Consider the following 23,769-nt stretch of genomic DNA (forward strand, 5'->3'; position numbering starts at 1 on the left):
GTTGTAGATCTCCTTGGTGTTCTATCAGTAGTTTGAGTACGGGCGATTCGTCAGCTATCAGTTTCCCGAGGATTTAAAAAAATGCCGATTGATTTTTACTACGCGCCTGTAGTCGGACAGTGTCGCTTTATTGAGTTGACCGCGCGAACGTTGGGTGTCGATTTGAATTTCAAAGAGCTCGACCTGATGATAAAAAAAGAACACTTGACTCCCGAATTTCTGAAGGTAAGTTGGTCAAGGTCAAATTCACTCGTCAATCAATTACTTTCAGATCAACCCCCAGCACTGCATCCCGACAATTGTCGATAACGGATTCGCCCTCTGGGAAAGTCCGGTAATTGCCACCTACCTTGTAGAAACTTACGGAAAGACCGACTCTTTGTATCCCAAAGACGTCAAAAAGCGAGCGGTTGTCGATCAACGTCTGTACTTCAACAACGGCGTGCTCGATCAACGCCTCGCCGAGTACTACGTAAGTATCTCATCGCCTACGGCCAGTTTTTCGTAATGACAATCTCTCAGTACCCCGTAATCGCGGGCAAAGGAGCTCCCGATCCGGAAAAGTACAAGAAAGTCGAGGAGGCTCTGGAATTTTTGGACGGATTTTTGGGCGCCGCCGAGTACGTCGCGGGGGATTCCATGACGCTCGCCGACTTCGCCATAGCGACAACCCTGTCCACTTACGATGTCGCCAAACTCAAACGTTCCGATTACAAGAACGTCTCGAGGTGGTACAAGGCGCTTCAGACGTCGGTACCGGCGTTCGAGGACATAAACAGCGTCAAGAAGCTTACGAAAATGTTCCAGGAGCTCGCCAAGAAAGCTAAACAACTCGCTAAACAATAAGTCAAATTTTTGTGAATGATTTCTTTGTAAATAAATTTGATAACTTGGGCTTTCGACAACTCTTGATTGAATCATTTAAAACTTACGTTAATTTAGTACAACATTTGATGTACATGAAATACATTGTTAATTCGCTGGACCTTTTCCAGTCCGGAAGGTATCTGAAGGTCCTGAATACGGTAACCTTAAACTGAATCGGCAATCACATTTAAAGTGAAACAAGGAAATAACAAACAAATTGAAGAATTATCTACCTGCAGTTACCAGCAACTGAAGGTAATACAATAAAGCGAAAAATTACTAGGCATATTACATTTTGCCGCTACAATTCATATGAACCTGCTTGAATTGAGCAAAATGCAAAATCACTATACCTGCATATACAGGGTGATTCCTATAGTACCTGCCACCGTTTGGGAGCGTATAGGGGATCGGAAATCCAAAATAAGGGCGCCAGAACCAAATTTATCTTCTGGAATTTCACGCCTGTATGTAGGCAACCCAACCGACCGACGTTTCGCGCGGAGCGATGCAGAGCGAGTTAGCGCGAGGAAGCGACATGGGAGGGAAGGAGGGAAAACGACAGTCAAAAGCAATAACGTTTACAAGTGTTCAACGTGGCCACCGTTGTTCTCAATGCACTTCCTACATCTAGCCAACCACTCCCCTCGAACTCGCGTGAAGACTCCTATGTCCTGGCGAACAGCCTCTCCGGCCATGACGACGCGCGCAATTAAGTCCTCTTCGGATTCGACGGGAGTCTCGTAGACGTGCGCTTCCATCACACCCCACAAGTAAAAATCTAATGGGGTGATGTCGGGCGAGCGGGCAGGCCACTCCACCGCACCTCCACGGCCGATCCATCTGTCCGGATAGGTTTGGTCCAAGTGTTCCCTCACCTGCCGCCCGTAGTGAGCAGGGCACCCATCGTGCTGGAACCAGTGGTCCCAGTACAAGTTCACTGGAACATCCATTAAAAGTTCTGGTAGCACCTCGCGCAGGAAAATCAGGTAATTATGGGCATTTAGACGCGGAGGGAGGATGTAAGGCCCCAGTAGGTTGTCCCCCAGGATGCCAGCCCAAACGTTTAAAGAAAACTTGCCTGCGTTCACCAGACTGAAGCGGTTCAAGTGTACGCCTACCGCTCACAAGTAGCGCTTATAAAGCTCCTGAGCGTACCCATTGTTTAAAAATTGCGGAAAAAGAGCGCGACTAGAGAAAAACCTCAGCATTGAATAAAAACCCAAATTAAGTTAATCACAAGCAAATTAAAACACCAAACACCTAAGCAGAACACTGGCTTAATTAACGAAGGTATGGGCGTAGGAGACGTTTGCGTAAAATATTCGTCACAACATGACTTTCCTTTACTCGCGGATTGAAGGCAACTCACTTTTAGAGACGAAAGTGACACGAAACTGAAGAGGGTTAAGGGATGGGTCGCCGCCCATGGGCAAGGCGATCCTCGGTTACGGACACTACGCCCCTAAAGTTGTTTGGTGTTGGAGTGTTTCTGATGTGTGTGAACAGAGTCATTTATAGCTGCGCGTGTTAATGACCTGGCCCTGCATTGCTAACATGTAACTTTCAGTCACATTCAGATAACTAGAAATCGTCCATGTAAAGGATTTTAGTTTTTTAGTTTAGATCGAGGAAAATCCGGCTGAAGCAGTCAATTGAATTCAATATTCATAAATGAAACAATTATATTTTTTTGATCACTTTAAATTGACAACTTAGATTTTTAGAAATTCATATAAATATCGAAAAACCTATTTAGATCCTTCCAAATGCATATATGCTACTACAGAATTAATATTTAAGTTAACAAGAAACTTGTGTGTGCCTTAAAAGGTGTTGCTTAAGACTGTGTTTGTTATATGTCGCATAATCGCAAAGATCACATTTAAAATATTTAGACACGTTATATTTTAAAAGATGTAGTTTAAAGCAGCGTTTGTCATTTGTCTGGTAATCACAAGTAGCACATTTAAAGTCCTTAGAAACTTTATGTTTTAAAAGGTGTCCTTTTAGATATTGTTTATTATTTGTTTCGTAATCACAATGAGCGCATTTAAAATCTTTAGAATCGGTATGTGTTAAGAGGTGTCGTTGAAAGTGGTATTTGAAATTTGTCTTATAATCACAATGAGCACAATTAAAATATTTAGAATCGATATGCTTCAGAAGGTGTCGTTTAAGATATCGTTCAATATTTGTTCCATAATCACAACGACCACATTTAAATTCTTTAGAATCATTATGTGTTAAAAGGTGTTGTTTACAGTTGAATTTTTTAGTTGTCTCGTAATCACAATGAGCACATTTAAAAAATTTTGAATCAATGTCTTTTAAAATGCCATTATGCTTTAAAAGATGTTGTTTAACATGCAACTTACTATTTGTTATGTGTTGAATATTCCGTCCACAATCACTTGGTTGTACTTCATTATCCAGTGATGTGGAGTACTGTGCAGTAATAGTAATTTCGTTCTTGATTATAATCAGTGCGTCGTTGCTTACTAAAATGCTTGTTTGAAGATCGGAACACATTTCTTCTTCTTCTTCTTTTGGTTCGATTTTAACGAGTGGTGCAACATGATTTCCATCCATATCCATCACTTAAGAAACTACGTTTTTGTTTATCCAAAATAAAGTTTGGTATTAGACAATAATAAGTGTCCTACGAGTGAAAAATAAGTCTTGCAGTCACCGTCCATTTAATTTTTGGGTACAGCCACAACACTGGCTGTAGCTCAAGTACCGTAAGGATCAGCTTTCGGTTTTTTGCGTATCAATGTCAGTGGCGGACCGACGAGACGAGTTTTATTTTACCCATTTATATTAACGCTGCTTCACAACCTTCAATTAATGACAAGATGCCCAACGTAACCCACATTCCTGCTTTTTAGTTGGCGCAGGCATATATATAAGAGAAGATATGGGCGCAGGTAGCTTTTCCCCATCCAGAAATTGCATGGTTGCCAACTCTCAAAAATGTATGTACCTATCGTCATAAGTTGTATATACAAGGTGGAACTTTCATCGTCAACGGCGACATCGCCGCAGGTCAACAAAACCCTTTGCTCAAACCTTTTTTGGCAGAAAAGTCTGAGATATGGTTTGTCCAAGTTGATGCTCAGTTTCTTTATAATTTGGTAGGCGCTCGATATTATAAATTTGAATTTGCAAGGCCTGGTCTAACATTGCCATGAATTGTTATTGAATCTGTGATAGGTCCGTCAGGATCAACACATACCTACCTACATTAAATAAAACTCTAGACACCGTAAACCCAATTTTTATTAACCCACGAAAATGCAAGTCCCGCTCAAGCGCATGCCTCGAACTCCCTCTGCCGCGGCGCTGCACAGAAACCGAGCACAGAATCGCGGGGGGGGGGGGGATAATTTGAGTGTTGCTAGTGGTAAATGCTATAAAACTATGGAAAACCTTCCATTAAACTTTCCCTATAAAAAAACTATTTATTAGATCCTTCCAATTGTATGTGCTATTAATTGTTCTTTTTAGTTTCTTTGTTTTTAGGTAGGCGGAGTTTCAACCAACCCAGCCCACTATACATTTACAAATGCACAAACTCGAATTCGAACCAAACACCTTAGTAGGTACCACAACCAAGGCATCTCTATCTTTGTCATGCTCTGAGATAATCGATCCTTAAATTTTACCACATCCACAATTATTTAGCCAAAATTTTAAATGTTATTACTCTCATGAAGTCACACTAAAGAATTAATACTTAAGCTGAGGAGAGTTTGTATGTGTTAAAAGGTGTTGTTTAAGACAGACTTTGCTATGTGTCTCATAATTACAATGGGCACACATAAAATCTTTATAAACTGTATGTTTTACAAGGTGTCGTTTAAAATATCGTTCATTATTTGTTCCATAAACACAATGAGCACAGTTAAAATTTTTAGAACTTTTATGTTTTACCATGTGTCGTTTAAAGAGGTAGTTTTTATTCGTCTTGTAATCACAATTAGCACATTTAAAATCTTTAGAATCAGTATGTCTTAAAAGATGTTCTTTAAGGTGGTATTTGTAATTTGTCCCGTAATCACAATGAGCACATTTAAAATCTTTAGAAACTTTATGTTTTAAAAGGTGTCGTTTAAGATACCGTTCACTATTTGCTGCATAATCACAGTGAGCACAGTTAAAATCTTTAAAATTTTTATGATTTAACATGTGTCGTTTTAAAAGGTAGTTCTTATTTGTCTTGTAATCACAATTAGCACATTTAAGATCTTTAAAATTAATATGCGTTAAAAGATGTTCTTTAAAGTGGTATTTGTTCTTTGTCCAGTAATCACAAGTAGCACATTTAAAACCTTTAAAATCGGTATGTTTTAAAAGGTGCTGTTTAAAATTGGTTTTGTAATTTGTCTCGTAATCACAATTAACACATTTAAAATCCTTAGAATCGGTATGTTTCAACAGGTGTCGTTTAAGGTATCGTTCAGTATTTGATCCATAATCACAATGAACGCATCTAAAATGTTTAGAATCAGTATGTCTTAAAAGGTGTTCTTTAAAGTGGTATTTGTTATTAGTCTTGTAATCACAATTGACACATTTAAATTCTTTAGAATCGATATGTTTTAGAAGGTGTTGTTTAAAATTGGTTTTGTAATTTGTCTCGAAATTACAATTAGCACATTTAAAATCTTTAGAACCAATATGTTGTAAAACGTGTCGTTTCAACTGATATTTGTGATTTGTCTTGTAATCACAATTAGCACATTTAACGTTTTTAGAATCGATATGTCTTAAAAGATGATTTTTAAGGTAGTTTTTGTTACTTGTCATGTAATCACAATTAGCACATTTAAATTCCTTAGAATCAGTATGGCTCAAAAGGTGTTTTTCGAAGTAGCATTTGTTATTTGTCTCAAAATCACAAGTAGAACATTTAAAATCTTTAGAATCGGTATGATTTAATACGTGTCGTTTAAAGTGGTATTTGTTGGTTGTCTTGTAATCACAATTAGCACATTGTAGCACAATAGGCTTGTGTGTTAAAATGTGTCGTTGAAGCTGTCGTTTATTCTTTGTTCCATAATCACATTGAGCACAGTTCAAGTCTTCTGAAGTATTATGCTTTAAAACATGTTCAACTTGTCGCTTAATTGTTGTTTGTTGATCGAAGTCACATTTAAAATCGTTTGAAATTTCAGTTTTAATATTCCACTCACCATCACTTTGTTGTTGTACAGCTTCATTATCGAGCCCGAGCGATATAGAGCACTGTGCAGTAACGGCAATTTCGTCCTTTATTGTAACCAATGCTTTGTTGCTTACTAAAATGTTTTCTTGGAGATCGGAATTGATTTCTTCTTCTTGTTTTGGTTCGATTTTAATGAGCGATACCACATCATTTCCTTCCATATCTAACATCAATAACGTAATCGAGAAATTTGTGCTATTTAAACAATACAAATTAAATTACTTACCGTCTATTTATAACTAGACTCTAGGTACAGCAGTAGACAGTCTGGCAGTAGCTCAAGTACCGGTAAGGGGCAATTTTCAGGTTTATACCTTCTCGCTTCCAGTGGCGGCGCAGTGGGTTTTATTTTAAGCCCGTTTGTAACGATCACTTATTTACGAGCAAAATTGCCGGTGTAACTTTAAGCTTCGTTAGCACTCTAAACATTAGCGGTGCATAGTAGTTATGTTATTTAACCAAGTTTAAACTCTAATCCAGTTTAAAAACGCTACGGTGCATACGGCAATTAGTCAATTTTTAAATAATTTTTTTAGGAACAAAAAAATTGAACATTTCATACATCAACTTTGATCAATTTTTTGGTAGTTATTTTAGGAACTGAACGTTGTCCTATTTTTGTAATGTTTAGAACCTGTCCTATTTTCCCTCAATTTTTTAGTAACTTTTACAGATTATAGGGAATTTGTAAAATCAAAATTTAATTTATATTCATTTTTAAAGCTCACTATAATACGTTGACAGTAGATAGAGACCTTAGTTTACAGAAGATAAATACTTAGTCTCCAGATTTAATATAACATAGGTTATGTACAAATGTTTACATTTTACAGGTACTAAAAAATTGACAATATTATGGAATGTTACATACAGTTTCATCATTTATGACATTTTTAGGATAGCATTATCTTTATTGAAGAAAAAAAAGGACTAAAGATTTGACTAAATAAGTGATCGTTACAAACGGGCTTTATACGATGATCCCAATAGATTAGGTGTAGTAATAATAGCCACCATATTCTACGCTCGTTGAAAAAGGTACTACTTCAAGGGGGTATTTCCTATGTGGTTCTACATTTCCATAAAGATTCATTCCTGAGGGGTATTGCATACACCACCGTTCTGCATTCATCGAAATTCGTATGTCAAGGAGAACCAAAGTCATGACTAATTGGATCTGGCAACGCTGTTTGCTAGAACCTCAATGCGGAGGTCACAAAGCCGGTACGTTTACCACTTCCACCACTGTTATTTACATCATCATATATCATATGGCCATGATCAGTTAAGCAAATTACGTCACTGCACATTTTCGTGCGGTTATTAAACATTTCTAATTGCAGAGGAGAATTTTCCGGGAAACTAAGGCATTGTCATGATCGACACGTTTCTTAATTGCACATTTTGAGGTGCGTATCATCGAGACAGCCACCGTCTCCTTTATCTTAGGAGATTTATTTCACAGGTGCGAAGAGTCAGTGGAGAGTAATTCTAGAGACGCACAAATAATCCCAATCGTGTTCTGTTATGAGTGATTTCAAACCCCGCTTCTTGAAACCGTCAGACAACTCGAGCTTCCTAGATCGAAACGACGCCACTTTTGTGGAATCGACGGCTTTCATCTACAATCGACATCTATCGCAGTCGATACAGACCCAAAGGCAACGTCTGCCGATATTCAACAACCGCAATCACATCCTGTACCTACTTGAGAAGTACCAGACGTTGGTGCTCGTCGGCGAGACCGGATGCGGTAAAAGCACGCAAATTCCTCAGGTAACTAACGTTTCAGACGACGTTTATTAGCTCAAAAATGTACTTGCAGGTTCGAGTGTGAATGCTTTTAGTACAATTAGCTTTAAAATTTACAAATTTTCAAGACTGAAAAACCTTTAATCGTTTAGTAAGCGCCCGTTACTTAGTTGTAAATTTGGAATTGTCGGCGGAAGAGAAGTAGCATCTAAGATATAACCGTTTAATAGGTAAAGTTATACTGTTACTGGTATTTTTTGGATCCGCACTTCCACTTCCAATTTTCATTAGCCAATCAGAATCATTCATTCGCCGATCGGAAAGGTTGGAAGTCAAAATTCCTTTGGAGATCGCTTCATGTTTGATCATTTCACTTAAAACATGTCCTCTTTTAATCTTGCCATTAGCATTGATTTCTGAAAGAGGTAGAGCATCTTGTCGTATATGTAAATTAAGCACATACGCCCTAATCAAAAGGAAAATAGTTGATATTTGTCATGGGACACCCTGTAGATATTTGTATCTTCAAACTTCAAAAATCCTTATCACATGATTTTAACCGAGGTCAAATTGGCAACGCTGCAAAACTTGTATTATCACTTTCAGATCTCAGTTATCTTCTCCATTCACGTCCATACTCGGTCAGTTTTCATTACATATGAATTGAAGTAGGTAATATAGGTATGCACTAAATAGCATGGGCCTGGGCCCATAACCTATCATTGCCATAGAACTAGCGCTTGATTTGCAAAAGTTTAACAAGTAACTTCATGAACACGTACTGTATAATCACGATTTATTTACCTATAATTCGGGAGCAAATGGTAGTAAAAGGTGACCTTTGGGTTATCAATGATTGAAGCATTTCACCATTTTGAAAAATGACATTGTAATATTCTTTATTTTATAGCAGATGTTAAAATGACATTTTAATAGGTTTGAATGAGTAGGCTAGGCTAAGTCGCTTTTTAACCGTAAGGATAGATATTGTCAAACAGATTATTATGCATTCTAATTGCATTTATCATTCTTATTTCAAATGGGACGCGAAGCACGAAATAAAATGTAGTTCAGAATTTAATATAATGCTGTATGGAATACCCTCCAGCAGTACCCCTGCCAAAGGAGGGCTCGATAATTCTTTTTCTATTACGCTACCACTCTCGTAGTAGTCATTGAGTATTTCAAACCTCCCAGTACTGCATTCTTTCACAAAAATGTGTAATGATAATTTTCGAGAAAAGACCACAGAACTTAGAACAAAAATATGACTGTCATTGCCCAAAAAAAAAATGAATGAATGTTAAACTTGAAGGAGGAATGTAGTTCTGGGGGGTATGGATAACTCCCCAGCATTGCCCTTGGCAAAGGAGGATACGATAATTCTTCTCTATTACTCTAGCACTCTCATAGTAGTCTTTGGGAAAAAGTAATTGAATCTTCGTATATACTAGGGGGGTATTCCATACCCCCCACACCCCCGGTACTGCATTTTTCCCCAAAAACGTTTCATGATAATTTTCGAGAAAAGACCACTGAACTTACAACCAAAATACGACTCTCATTATCAAAAACAGTAATGGTTGAAGGTTAAACTTGAAGGAAGAATGTAGTACCAGGGGTCTGGGGGGGTATTCCATACCCCCCAGCATTACCCTGGGCGTAGGAGGATACGATCATTCTTCTCTATTACCCTAGCACTCTCGTAGTAGTTTTTGGGAAAAAGTAATTGAGTCTTCGTATATACTAGGGGGGGTATTCCCTCCCCCCCCCCCCACCCCGGTACTGCATTCTTCCCCAAGAACGTTTAATGATAATTTTCGAGAAGAGACCACAGAATTTAGAACCAAATATAACTGTCATTACCCAAAAACATTCATTATTAAAGATTAAACTTGAAGGAAGAATGTAGTAACGGGGAGTCTGGGCTGGGGACATACCCACCCCCCAGCAGTACCCCCGCCAAAGGAGGACTCGATAATTCTCTATTACCCTAGCACTCGTCTTTGGGAAAAAGTAATTGAATTTTTTTTGTATACTGGGGGGGGGAGGGTACCCCCAGACCCCCTGATAGTAACTTCTTCCCCAAAAACTTAATGACAATCAAGAAAAGACCACAGAATATAGTACTGGGGGGTATAGCGGTACCCCCTAAAAAGGAGGATCCGATAATTCTTTCTCTAGTACCCTAGCACTCTCGTAGTTTTTGGAAAAAAGTAATTGAATATTTTGGGGGGTATTCTAGATCCCCCGATAATAATTTCTTCCCCAAAAACGTTTCATATTTTCTAGAAAATCGTAGTTTTAAAAGGTATTTGGGAGAATCTTTTTGGAAACACTCAATTTTCACTGCAATTTGTGTTAGGAGAACAGAATATACAGGTATCTGATTCCGGGTTTTAGGAGAAATTTGTATTAGATGGACCCAGTGCATGAAAAGGTACCTTAACAATGAACACGTTCTTACGTTCATGTGCTCCTGGTTCAACAAAAGTGGACTTTGTATCAGGAGAACAGGACGTTTAACAAAGCGATTTTTGAGACCGTAATTTTTTGTACCCTTGAGACATTCAGATTCAGAAAACTTCTGTTTTTGAATTTTGAGAAACTTGTGTCAGGAGACCGGAATCATGTTTACTCCTTTTGTTTCTGTGACCCTGCTGCCTAAATTTTTAGAGGAAAGATTTGTGCATGAAAATGTGCCGAACGCGATTTTTTTGGTCCTGATATAGCGATTTTTAAAAATAATTTGTATCAGGAGAACAAAATGCGTAGAAAGGTGCTTAGCCACAAATTTTACATTTTCCACCATTGCTGTAATTCTGCTCCTTCAATTTTGAGAAGAAAAGTTTACATCCTATAGAAATACTCTCTTGTATACCACAATTTTCGAAAAAGACATTTGTATCAGGAGAGTATCTCGAACACGAAGAACTTAAAATTTTGAGTTTATGAAGAACTGAAGAAGTCGAAAAATCCAAAAATGGTCTTTTCAACAATATCAAGAAATGAAAAAATATCAAAAAAGATATTTCTTACAAATATTTTTTCAAAATTCTACAAAATCGTGATTTAAAAAGTTAGCCGAATCGAAATGCCTTAATCATTGATCTCCAAAGCGCCATTTACCCCCGGACCAGTAACCCTATTGCTATAACTTCATAGTTACTCGTTCTTTCTCTATCAACAGGAATAATGGTGGGGCCTTCTTCGCAGATAAGTAAATTATTACTAATCCTTCTGCTGCTAGTCGTAGTATTTTTCATTTGGATGGACTACCAGCTCTACTTACGTATACAAAACTACCCGAGAGATCGGGACATGAGCGAGAATCATACATCGAGTTACAGTAAGGCGACGTGGATCGGTTGCGATATCTCGCCGCTTTGCGGCGTCACCGCCAAGGCGCTCCTCCTCGACCACATTAATTACTATCTGTTCTCGCCGCTCGCGACGATCGTCGATAAGGCGCTCAGAATTTCGGAGTCGGGCTGGATAACGCCGAACATGATCAGTTTCTTTCACATATTCGTCGCGGTGCTGAGCGCCAAGTGCGTGTCGAGCGACAATCTCGCGTACCGGAGGGTGGCGGTCGTCCTCTTCGAATTCCGGACGTTCCTGGACGACATGGACGGGCACGTCGCGAGGGCGCGGAAGCACATCAAGGGGGAGAGGTCGGAGACGGGCACGTCCGGGTACTACATCGACGGACTCTGCGACGCGATCGGTTGCGTCGCGCTATTAATCGGTTGCTTCGTTTTCCTGAAGAACAACCCGCCGCGTCGCGGATACTCCCCCTTGCCTACGGTCGCGCCCTCCGACACGAAGGAGACCACGCTAGTCTACAAGGCGAAGATAACGACGCAGAAGATCGTACGCGTCATTTGCCTATTCTCGATACAGTTGGCCGTCAACTCGCTCGCCTGGAATCGATGCATCGCGCTTTATCAGGACTACCTGGAGCGTAGCGACGTTCCGAGCGACGTGTTCGCGCGCCAGAACGTCGTCTTCAAGAGCTCGTTCTTTCTGAGCGTCAGCTGGCTTTGGCGCGTCATAAACGTGCACAACATGTTCCACTTCATGCTGCTCGCGATCTTCTGCGACAAACTGTGGGAGTTCCTGCAGAGTCTCGTTTACGTCGGTTTCGTGGTGCTCCTCTCCGTCATATGCATCAGCGAGGTGCACCTCTCGGACATACAAAGTTTCATATTTAAAGATCGGACGAGTAACACGACGAACTATTAGTATCGGGGGCGGATCGCGATCGAGTAACTCAGGAAAGTGTTTTACGTATTATTAATAATTATTAGAGATGTATTTAATTAACGAGTAAGCTACACGTTCTGTGGTACTTATAGTCAAAGTTTCTCAATGTGAAAGCGTACAACGGGCAAAGTTAGTTTACTCCGACTCGGACCACTACTTACCCATCACCATGTATATATGAAAAATATTTTGTTTGAAATACTCCTGTTTTGACGTACCCTGTATACCTAAAGTTTTTTATCCCTGCTGCATCTGCAACGACGTATTCCCAAATATCGGTACGTAGTCAATTGGGGAACACCCTGTATGTAGTACCAAATGACGCTCTGAAAACATAAGGTTGATGATTTTTAAATTCATAGGAAAGTTTTTGATGTACCCTGTATATTTATTCAGATATGCTGTGTACTCGATGTATGCAACAGTTGTTGTGTACCCTGTGTAGCAACTTGTTCGACTCGATCAATATTGTTGTGTATCTTTTAATAACGAAAAATTTCGTGCTGTATATACATAATCTTGTTTCTTTGAACACATATAATGGAAAATACAAAATCTTGGACAATTTCCGGAATAATACAAGGTTTTTGTACGCACCCTGTATATCAACTGGTGTGACTCAATCAACATGTTTCCATTTTCGAGGTATACCTTTTGATATCACCCTGTAACGAAAAATATTGTACTGTATATGCATTGTGTCACTTGATTCTTTGAACACGCAGTGTATCATCGAAAATATGTAATCATATCTGAAAATTCATAAATGATTTTTGGAATAATAGCAAACAAATTTTTACGTACCCTGTATATCAACTCGCGCGGTTTAAAGAATATATTTCTATTTTTGTTGTGTATCGTTTAATACTACCCTGTATATAACGAAAAGCTGTACATACATAATCCTGTACGCATTATTTCTTTGAACACACTGTATATCATGGAAAATACGAAATCACATCTGAAAATTCTTAGATGCTTTTCGGAATAATAGTAAAAGCTTTTTTACGTACCCTGTATATCAACTCGCGCGGTTTAAAGAATATATTTCTATTTTTGTTGTGTATCTTTTAATACTACCCTGTATATAACGAATTGCTGTACATACATAATCTTGTACGCATTATTTCTTTGAACACACTGTATATCATGGAAAATACGAAATCACATCTGAAAATTCTTGGATGATTTTCGGAATAATAGTGAAAGTTTTTTTACGTACCCTGTATATCAACTCGTGCGGCTTAAACAATATATTTCTATTTTTGTTGTGTATCTTTTAATACTACCCTGTATATAACGAAATGCGGTACATACATAATCTTGTACGCATTATTTCTTTGAACACACTGTATATCATGGAAAATACGAAATCACATCTGAAAATTCTTGGATGATTTTCGGAATAATAGTGAAAGTTTTTTTACGTACCCTGTATATCAACTCGTGCGGCTTAAACAATATATTTCTATTTTTGTTGTGTATCTTTTAATACTACCCTGTATATAACGAAATGCGGTACATACATAATCTTGTACGCATTATTTCTTTGAACACACTGTATATCATGGAAAATACGAAATCACATCTGAAAATTCTTGGATGATTTTCGGAATAATAGTGAAAGTTTTTTTTACGTACCCTGTATATCAATTCGTGCGACTCAATCAATATATTTTCACCCCCCCCCCCCCGTCTCCCCGTGTTCTGAACCAAAAGTTTCTTGAAACGTATTCGATCAACTTGAATGTTAACACACTCACTCTTTGGTCTTGAAGGTATTAGCCGCAAGGGTTCTTTACTGCCAATACGGCTCATGTTATTTGCGGAGGAGGGGGGAAGGGGGTATATTTTTTGTTGTTGTCTACTTGCGGTGTGGTAAGAGGGATTGTAATATACGATCGTGTAACGTGGAATTTTTAAGTGATGCTGTCTATGGATATTGCTATTGCACGATTTTAAAATATTTACTTGTTTTTTGGCCACTCTGTATATATGAGTTATTTCAATTGTTCTTTTCTCTTCAAAGTAGTGCAGTGTGATGGTGAAGTACAGTGTAGTGGACGGAATCTCCGCTCGTGTTGGAGGGGGGGGGGGGGCATTGTCTCATGTAAAGTATCATTGTATCAGGAATTTTCAAGTGATGCTGTATATGGATATTTCTATTGCACGATTTTGAAATATTTATTTGTTTTTGACCACTCTGTATATATAAGCATTGGATCAGGAATTTTTAAGTGATGCTGTATATGGATATTGCTATTGCATGATTTTGAAATATTTACTTGTTTTTTGGCCACTCTGTGTATATGAGTTATTTCAATTGTACTTTTCTCTTCAAAGTAGTGCAGTGTGATGGTGGAGTACAGTGGAGTGGAAGTAATTTCCGCTCGTGTTGAAGGGGCAGGAGAAGGGGGGAGGGGGGTACTGTCTCATGTAAGGTACCATTACATCAGGAATTTTGAAGTGATGCAGTATATGGATATTGCTATTGCACAATTTTTATACATTGACTTGTTTTTTTTGGCCACTCTGTGTATATGAGTTATTTCAATTGTACTTTTCTTTTCAAAGTAGTGCGAGAGGGGGGGGAGGGGTGCTGTCTCATGTATGTAGGTATCATTGTATCAGGAATCTTTAAGTGATGAAGTATATGTATATTGCCATTGCACGATTTTGATATATATTGACTTGTGTTTTTTGGTCACTCTGTATATACGAGATATTTCAATTGTACTTTTCTGTTCAAAGTAGTGCAGTGTGATGGTGAAGTACAGTGGAGTGGACGGAATCTCCGCTCGTGTTGAAGGGGGGAGGGGGGGGGGCATTGTCTCATGTAAAGTACCATTAGATCAGGAATTTTTAAGTGATGCTGTTTATGGATATTGCTATTGCACGATTTTGAAATATTTACTTGTTTTTTGGTCGCTCTGTATATATGAGTTATTTCAAATGTACTTTTCTCTTCAAAGTAGTGCGGGGGTTTCAGCGGGGTGGGGTGGGAGGAATTTCCACACTTGGTCATGTTCGAGGGGGAGGGGGAGGGGGGGGCTAACAGACTCGTGTTGGGTCAGGAATTTTGAATTGATGCGGTATATACAAAGTATGGGACCTTTACCAATTTTCCATTATATACAGAGTACACAAAAATATAATACTTTTCATCTAATTAGTAGTAATTCAAGTTAGGTTACATAAAATAAAGAAGAAATATATATACAGGGTGTGTCATCATCATCGATTCTGATGGTTCCGGCACTAGTCCCTTGATAATGCTCTTTTTTAACATCGAAAACTTTGTCTGTTTGACGCTTTCATGGTACAACTCCGTGATATTGCACAGATTTCCGTATTAATAAACGAATGTAAACTAAAATGGCCCGGGAGTCGGCTGTAATTCAGGCCTTAAATACGATTTTGTTGTTGATGTATTTAACGCAGTTTATATTTAATTGCTTTGTTGAACTGTTAATGTATTTATCGTACTGTTAAGTTAGCGTATAGCGAAAAGTACCGAGAATGGAGTGTTATATCGGAGAAGGAACGAATTTATTTTTAATAAATGTGCATAAAGTATGTTCTTATCTGAGTGTTGTAAATTTGTTTTACTAAAACGAGTGTTATTTTTGAGCTAATAAACCATTTCGATTCGTAAACGAATTGTTTTTATACGACGTGTGCGTTCTTAGTATCTAATCGAGGCGCAATGGCCCGCCCAGATCGGTATATGCGAACCTCGCAGGGTGGCGGCGCTGTCGCTCGCGGGCAGAGTCGCCGACGAGACCGGAAGCCTGGTGCAGAGCGAGACGGTGGGCTACGCAGTTCGTTTCGACGCCTGCACAAACAAACCCAAGATTAAGGTATGTGTCCGAATCGCGGTATAAAATAGTAAGAGCTGTGGATGTAAAGTGTTGGTTGATTCGATGTAAGAGAGACGAGAAGAAATCGTCCCTGTCTATCACACTTCCACTAGCGAGTTTTCTTACCAAAATCTCGATCGCGCGCATTTACTTCAGAAGGCTGGGAAAACCGAAATAGATTCGAAAAAATAAATTGTAGAGTCTTTCTGAAACTAAAGTCACTAGATATAGAAAGTACCGCAATCATCCGCCATTTTTGGGCAAATTTGCTGCCAACTTAAAAAAATTGACAAATAAAATCTGAATAGCTGTCATTTTTTATAACCTAACTTCATAGCACTGTCATGTTTTATAAAAATATATCTCCAAACAGTTGGAACAATCCCTAACATTAAAGTTACTAGAATCTGGTAACTTCCGCCATTTTTGGGCAAAAATCATGCGTTCTCTCTCTAACACACGAGCCCAATGGATTGCGGTACTTTCTATATTTAGTGACTTTATCTGAAACATTCAAAAGGCGCCTCTAGCGGAAGTGTGGTAGACTACATCTATAACTTTGCTTTGGACAACACTGTGACCTGACCTCAAATCGTGCCTTGTAGTACATGACCGAGGGCATACTGATAAGGGAGATGATGAGCGATCCGCTGCTCAAAGATTACTCGGTGATCATGCTCGATGAGATCCACGAGCGTACCCTCTACACCGATATCTTGATGGGCCTCATGAAGAAAATACTCAAGGTAAACGTTGGACGCTTCGTCCCAGTGATTAACGCCGATATTGCAGAGACGCCGAGAGTTACGATTAATAGTCGCGTCGGCGACGATGGACGCCAAAGAATTGCAGGCGTACTTCAATAACACGTCCGGCGACCGCAAGAGGGACTCCGCCGTAATCCTCAGCGTGCACGGGCGACAGTTTCCCGTGACGACCTACTTCGTGAAAGGTAGGGCGCGTTCGTAGGGTGCAATCGTTGAACGTTGCCGCTTTCAGAGCCGATTCCGTGTTACGTTCAGGGCACGGTCGACATAGTCCTAAAGATAAACTCCTCGAAGCAGGCCGGAGATGTGCTCGCCTTTCTCACCGGGCAGGAGGAGGTCGATCGGACGGTTAGGTTACTTAGAGAGCACGCGAATACGATCGAGGCGGCGGGGAAGAAGGAGAAGTTCGTGGTTTATCCAATGTACGGCTCGCTTCCTTACCACGAGCAGATGAACGTCTTCAAGAGGGCACCCGACGGGTTTAGGAAGGTTATAATCGCGACGAATGTGGCTGAAACTTCGGTTACGATTCCCAACATTGTACATGGTAAGTATTGTGTCCTTGGTCCCAACTTCTGCATACACCGCGATTGTTGCCACCAATCCGTTTCGTCCATCTCACTTCCTCTTATGCTTCTTTCTTCCTCAGCCGCACTTCCTCTTTCCACTCACTCAATTTTCGGTTCTTTGTGAAGCAACAGACGCGATCTTGACTTTTGTAAGAAAACATCGTAAGTCTCCACTGGTGGAAATGCGATGAATTGAGGGGAAACTTGTACAGTGCTTCACAATTTAACCAGCAGTTTGTACCGGATGACCCAATAAGACTGTTCCTCGGCCATATCTCAAGAACCGTTCGTCATATGACTTCGGGGTAAAAAAATTATTGGATAAATCGGTCATGAAGAATCGCTGGAAAATATTTTCAAGTTCTAAAAATGACCAACAGAGGGCGTAACTGCTATCTTAAATTTTAAAATTGGATTTTCTTTAAATTTCGCATAATAAACTAAACATTCTTTTTTTACATTTTTAAAGAGAACCAGATTGTAACAAATTTGGTATCGTTGAAAAGAGCATTCCTTGGGCAATGAGAATCAACCAAAATATAATTAATGTAGTTGAATCCTTCTCCGCCAGAGGGCTAGTTTTGACACTAAAATATAACCCAAAATCCTAAAAACATCAAAAAAATCAAATGGAATGATATGACTTTTTCTTAATGAAAAAGTAGCCAATTAACATCCAAAGAGGCCAGTGATAACCGTTTTTCAAAATCTGGTTCCTAATACAAAATAGTGCACTTTCTGAATGTAAATGCAGCAGAACAATTGACAACTTACGGCTGTTATTATTTTATAATGCATCGTGTTTCATTTGTTTAAGTTTCCAAGGCCTACCTAAAAGTGTAGGGTCCTTTTCCAAACAATTTTTCGCGCCATCGACAAATACTGGAAATACGTCAAATAAATTACAATTTAAGCATTTTTATTAATTGATTCTTGTTGCCCAAAGAATGCTCTTTCAACGATACCAATATTTTTCCAATCGGTCAAACGGTTAAGAAGTTAAAGCAGGTCATTGCAAAAACAATTGAACGCCCCACGCCATCTTTGTTTTTGAAATAACTGAGTTTTTGTTTTTACGAAAATGATAGATAAACTGGTTCTCTTTAAAAATGTGAAAAAAGAATGTTTAGTTTATTATGCGAAATTTAAAGAAAATGCAATTGTAAAATTTAAGATGGCAGTTACGCCCTCTGTTGGTCATTTTTAGAACTTGAAAATATTTTCCAGCGATTCTTCATAACCGATTTACCCAATAATTTTTTTGTCATACGACGAACGGTTCCCGAGATATGGCCGAGAAAAAGTCTTATTGGGTCACCCGGTACATCTCTTCTTACTTTAGACTGAACGAACGTGGAATAATCCACCTGTACAGGGTTATTCCGTATATTTAGACAGCGTGTTTATTATAAGAGATAGAAAAAAACTAAATAGAAAGTTATGGGGTTTATCATAGATCGCCAGAAAATGTAAGGTAAAAAACAAATAAATGCCGCAAATGCAAATTTGGTAAATTGGAACGCCCTGTATATTTTTCAAAAATTCAATAGATCTTGTCTTTCTGATTTGACATTTGTTTTAGCCGTCAAAATAATTTATAATAATATATAATTATTTTAATTAGAACATCCTGTAGATTTTTAACCTAAAAAGATACCATATTTTATTTTTCTTTAAATACCACTACAGATAGCTGTAACAATTCAAAATTGGACGCCTGAGAGCTCAGAATTCAGGTATTTCTGCACACCATTGAATTTTACTTGTCCCCTCTACAACATGCGTCTTTTAACTTAATATAAGCTCATGATAAAAATGTAGAGAGTAAGTTTCCAAGGTTTTATTGATGATTTTGTTAGTCATCGATTGCGGTTTCGTTAAGATGAAGTGGTTCAACGGCCAAACGCACACCGACAGTCTAATGATAATGCCGGTAAGTAAGGCATCCGCACAACAGCGAGCCGGTCGTGCGGGGCGAGTCAAACCTGGACACTGCTACAGGTAAGAAATCGCGAACAACCTCAAACAACACCTTACGCCAAACACTGACAGGTTATACACTGAAGAGGACTACTTGAAGCTTCCCGATGTGACGCCGCCCGAAATAATTCGCAGCAACTTAACGTACGTCATACTCCAGCTAAAGGCGCTAGGCATCGACAATATTTTAAAATTCAAGTTCCCGAATCCACCACCGATCGAAAACATCAAGAGCGCTTTGGAACTCTTATACGCGCTCGACGCGATCGACATCGACGGCGAGCTGACGAAACCGCTCGGCTTTAACATGGCCGAGTTCGCTGTCGATCCCCTCTACACGAAGATTCTACTTTCCTCAGGTAAAAACCACGCGGCCGAAAACCGAAACGTAATCTCGAAACTTCAGGCGACTTCGGCTGCTCCGAGGAGATACTCACGATAATTTCGATGCTTCAAGTCGAGACGATCTACGCGAAACCGTCGACGGGAAACTCCTCGGTGAAGGCGCGCATACAGAAGCGGCACTTCGAGGTGGCCGAGGGCGACCTGATCACCTACCTCAATGTGTTCCTCGCGTTCGCGAAGAGCGGCTACGGAAACGATTTCTGTCACCGCAACTACGTCAATTATAAGTCGATGAAGAGGGTGGTGGAGATTCGCGAGCGGCTGGGGAAGATGATGAGGAATTATGGTGTGCCGTTAATTTCGTGCGAAGGTAATGCAAAATTGTTTCTCTTTCTTCTTTCCTCTCAACTTCTGTTCTTCCATTATTTCGCCTTACCGCGGTATCTTACTCTCCCTTCCATTTTTCCTTTTTTACTCTCTTTTATTCACTCGCTTCCCCTTTTCTATCTCTTTCTTCTCTACCCCTCCCTCCTCCCTTCTTCTTTTGAAGCAGTACCCTCGGCTCGATGATTATTCTTTCCATTTTACCTCTCACCCGCACTCTTATGGTTGCCTTTGAGAATTTTCGATTATACTTGGGGGATATCCAGACCCCCTCCCCCCCGTATTATCTTTTCTCATAAAAGCACTCAACATTCAAGACTTTTGTGATACTGGGGGGTATTCCAATCCCCCCCCCCCCCAAGTACTCTCGTAAAGAGGGATCGATGATTATTCTTTCTCTCTCACACAAGTGGCAACACCATCTGAACCTCCAAAAATTGGTGGAGCAATTGGACCCCTTTAAAAATCGATTTTTCAGCGGGAGGAGGGGGGTTGATTGACTGATACTTTGATGAGCGAATTGCAGGTGATACGGAAACCGTCTCGAAATGCCTGGTAGTTGGATTATTCCCGAACGCCGCCTACCTGCACTACTCGGGCGTGTATAAGACAGTACGTGGCGATATCGAGTTACACGTTCATCCAGACAGTGTTTTGTATACTATTGCGCAACCTCAATGGTAAGTGATTATAGAGCCGCGTTCACACTGAGTGTTATCTTTTAGGGTCGTATTTTGTGAAGTAATGCACACCACGAAGCTATTCATGCGAGATCTACTGGTGATAAAGGACCAATGGCTGCTCGAGCTGGCGCCACACTTCTACCACAGAACGACAGTGAAGGAGTGCTGATACTTCTATAGCGATTAACTTTCTTTTTCACGCATTCCTGACTTTATTGTCATATTTACGTTAATAAACAATAAAAGTTTGCATCTTTTTTCAGGGCTTTGTTTTCTCAAAAGGAGAATGGGGGAACTGATAAATGGAAAGTCTTGGCTGAGCAACTCAGATTCTCTTCCATTAATCTCTTCAAAATGTGATGGCTCTTGCTAGATCGTAAGCATGGTAATTGTGAGCGTAGCACACGCCATTTGTAAACTTCACCAGCGCCTCTAGTGTTAATCTAAATCGCGAATGGATTCTACCACTCCTAGAATGTGCATAATAAGCCACTAGAAAGAGCGTAAAAGGGTGCAAAAAGCGCTAGAAGCAGAGACGTAATGTCTATGGCTAGAAGGTTGCAGAATTATTGGCATTGCGAGTTGCGACTTTAAAGGAAGATCCAATTTCCAAATTTAAAAAGCGACAAATCGGTGAACCACCATCACGACGGAGTGATAGTGAACAGACCACAAAAAAGTAACCTCAAAACAAAATGAAACTTAACCCAACTTTTTTATAACGTTAAAATGATCCTTATACACAAACATGAAGACAATTTATACATCTTCATTCGCGATTGGTTAATCCATTACAATTACACGACCTCCACCTACACGGAATTCCAAATACACCAACCCACAGATGTCCGAGAAAAACTGTCCGAAGACAGAAACGTTGCAGCTGTAAGTGCGTCAAAAGACAACCGTCTCATTGCGGTGACCTTGTGTAACAAACAGCTGGTGATCTACGACGAAAAATTGAACGTGATAGCCAACGTCGTGTGCAAACGAGCCGCCTGCGCGCTGACCTTCACCGACGACGACGATTTGCTGATCGCCGACAAGACCGGTGACGTTTTCGTCTACAAGCTCGACCGTCAACCCGAACTGCTCCTCGGTCACCTGAGCATGCTGCTGGACGTGGCCGTAAGCGAGTGCGGTCGGTACGTTATTACTTGCGATCGCGACGAGAAAATCCGCGTGTCGCACTATCCCGATTCGTATAATATAGCGAGCTACTGTTTGGGACACGAGGAGTTCGTGACGCACTTAAAGATGTACGGCGATATTTTAATATCGGCAGGTGGCGACGGTACCGTTCGATTTTGGGACTTTGTCAATGGTCGACAGTTGAACGTTGTAAATACCAACGACCATCTTCCGGATAAGGCCGTGGTGGCGGAGTTTCGTAAGGAAATGGGTGTAGAGAATGCGGATGTTACCGCCTTGCCGATTGTCGACTTGCAAGTTTACAAGTCGGAGCAGTCCGCTTATTTGGGCGTTCGTTTGTTGGGAAGTGACAGTGTGCAAGTTTACCGTTTGCAAAATGCGTCGGACGTTCGGTTAGTGGATGTTCTAACCGTGCCCTCCTTACTTGCCTTTCATCTGGGTGAACGATTGCTCGTTGTAACCGAGCGTGGTTTCTTGCACTATACCGTCGCGCCTAATAAATTGACGAAGACTGACGTGAGTGATGCGTGTTTCGAAAAATGCGAACATCTGTTAAAAGATCATGTTAGCCAGAGCAAAAGTCTTTTCTGTAATTTGTACAAACGGAAATACGACAATGTCCAGGAATACTTGGAGAAGAAGAAAATGCGCATCGAAAATAAATCGTAATTCAAATCTTAGCACTCTTTTACTGTTCAAGAACATTCATATCCACACCTCCTGTATATAAGATCAGTCACCTACCCCTCTTGGTCGACAATCGCCAACTATTCCATTGTATTTAGCCTCCTCAAAAATGGGGAGAGGGATGTTCATACCAGTATGCTGTCGCAAGGAATGTTTAACACACTTCACCTCCCCCTTCAGCATCAATTTACTACTGTGACCCACCCTCTGTGTGCAGTGAGCAAAGATGACGTGTTTCAATCCCACAGAAGTGGCAGAGGGATCAATTTTATTAATCAAAAACGAAATTGGGGGGGGGCTCAGTTAAAGGTCGCGGTGGCCTTGGAAAGTAGGTTACGGTGAAGTTCAAATGTCACGTGCCACATGGCGATGACCTTGGAAAGTAAGTCAAGGGCATTTCTTTCAAGGTCAAAACACCATTTATTGTCACATTTTACTTTCAAGGTTACCAATGAAGTTGCAATAGTACGCAGACGCAATCTCGACGCGCACGCCCTTAACCAAATGTAGAACAAAGAACGGCGACCAACTTTTGGACTTGAAACTGCGAGTAACCTTTGAACTTTAAACGAAGACCCACCTTTGGACTTTAAACGGAGAGCAAATTTTGAAGATCACCGCATCGTTAAACCTTGAGAGTTCTATTTAGTTTTGAATGTCATCGTCAGGAGGAGAGTGAGATTACTTGATAGGAGAGTAGGTAGCATTTTTGCAAATTACAACTAAATTCGATATTTATAAATGAAAAACTTTATTATTTTGGGAAGTATTTTTTAAAAATGACTAAAGCAACATGAATTTCCTAATAACTAGTCCAATTCTAATGTCTTCTAACTAGTTGGAAGTTAAAACCTTGTGTGAGTTAAAACGTGTCGTTTAAAGTGGTATTTGTTATTTGTCTCATAATCACAATTAGCACATTTAAAATCTTTGGAGTCAGTGTGCGTTAAAAGGTGTCGTTTAAAGTGGTAGTTGTCATTCGTCTGATAATCACAATGACCACATTTAAGATCTTTAGAATCGGTATGTGTTAAAAGATGTCGTTTGAAGTGGTATTTGTTATTTGTCTCGTAATCACAACTAGCACATTTAAAATCTTTAGACTCGGTGTGGTTTAAAACGTGACGTTTAAAGCAGTATTTATCACTCGTTTGATAATCACAATTACCACATTTAAAATCTTTACAAATGATATGTTTTAAAAGATGTCTTCTTAAATATTTTTTG

General features: G+C 39.7%; 4 protein-coding genes across 4 annotated transcripts; 3 read left to right on the forward strand and 1 right to left on the reverse strand.

Moving 5' to 3' along the window:
- The first annotated feature begins 44 nt into the window (after nt 1-44).
- LOC116181532 (glutathione S-transferase D1-like) lies at nt 45-907 on the forward strand. Its single transcript, XM_031501927.1, has 3 exons — nt 45-225; nt 272-472; nt 523-907. The coding sequence occupies exons 1-3, from the start codon at nt 82-84 to the stop codon at nt 844-846; spliced, it is 669 nt and encodes a 222-aa protein (XP_031357787.1). The 5' UTR covers nt 45-81; the 3' UTR covers nt 847-907.
- Nucleotides 908-4,258: 3,351 nt separating this feature from the next.
- Nucleotides 4,259-6,371, reverse strand: LOC116181512 (gastrula zinc finger protein XlCGF46.1-like). Its single transcript, XM_031501893.1, has 2 exons — nt 6,324-6,371; nt 4,259-6,260 (listed from the first exon to the last, which is right to left on the reverse strand). Exon 2 carries the CDS (start codon nt 6,256-6,258, stop codon nt 4,600-4,602), a length of 1,659 nt encoding a protein of 552 aa, XP_031357753.1. The 5' UTR covers nt 6,259-6,260; nt 6,324-6,371; the 3' UTR covers nt 4,259-4,599.
- A 980-nt stretch (nt 6,372-7,351) lies between these two features.
- LOC116181506 (probable ATP-dependent RNA helicase DHX35) lies at nt 7,352-20,961 on the forward strand. Its single transcript, XM_031501887.1, has 11 exons — nt 7,352-7,506; nt 7,563-7,873; nt 15,805-15,975; nt 16,581-16,721; nt 16,768-16,927; nt 16,975-17,289; nt 19,171-19,312; nt 19,364-19,650; nt 19,698-20,006; nt 20,547-20,700; nt 20,746-20,961. The coding sequence occupies exons 2-11, from the start codon at nt 7,625-7,627 to the stop codon at nt 20,870-20,872; spliced, it is 2,055 nt and encodes a 684-aa protein (XP_031357747.1). The 5' UTR covers nt 7,352-7,506; nt 7,563-7,624; the 3' UTR covers nt 20,873-20,961.
- A 141-nt stretch (nt 20,962-21,102) lies between these two features.
- LOC116181527 (tRNA (guanine-N(7)-)-methyltransferase non-catalytic subunit wuho) lies at nt 21,103-22,535 on the forward strand. Its single transcript, XM_031501920.1, has one exon. The coding sequence runs from the start codon at nt 21,433-21,435 to the stop codon at nt 22,522-22,524; it is 1,092 nt and encodes a 363-aa protein (XP_031357780.1). The 5' UTR covers nt 21,103-21,432; the 3' UTR covers nt 22,525-22,535.
- The last annotated feature ends 1,234 nt before the right edge of the window (nt 22,536-23,769 follow it).

Source organism: Photinus pyralis, unplaced genomic scaffold (assembly GCF_008802855.1).
Source record: "Photinus pyralis isolate 1611_PpyrPB1 unplaced genomic scaffold, Ppyr1.3 Ppyr1.4_LG9, whole genome shotgun sequence".
Classification (NCBI taxonomy): Eukaryota; Metazoa; Arthropoda; class Insecta; order Coleoptera; family Lampyridae; genus Photinus; species Photinus pyralis.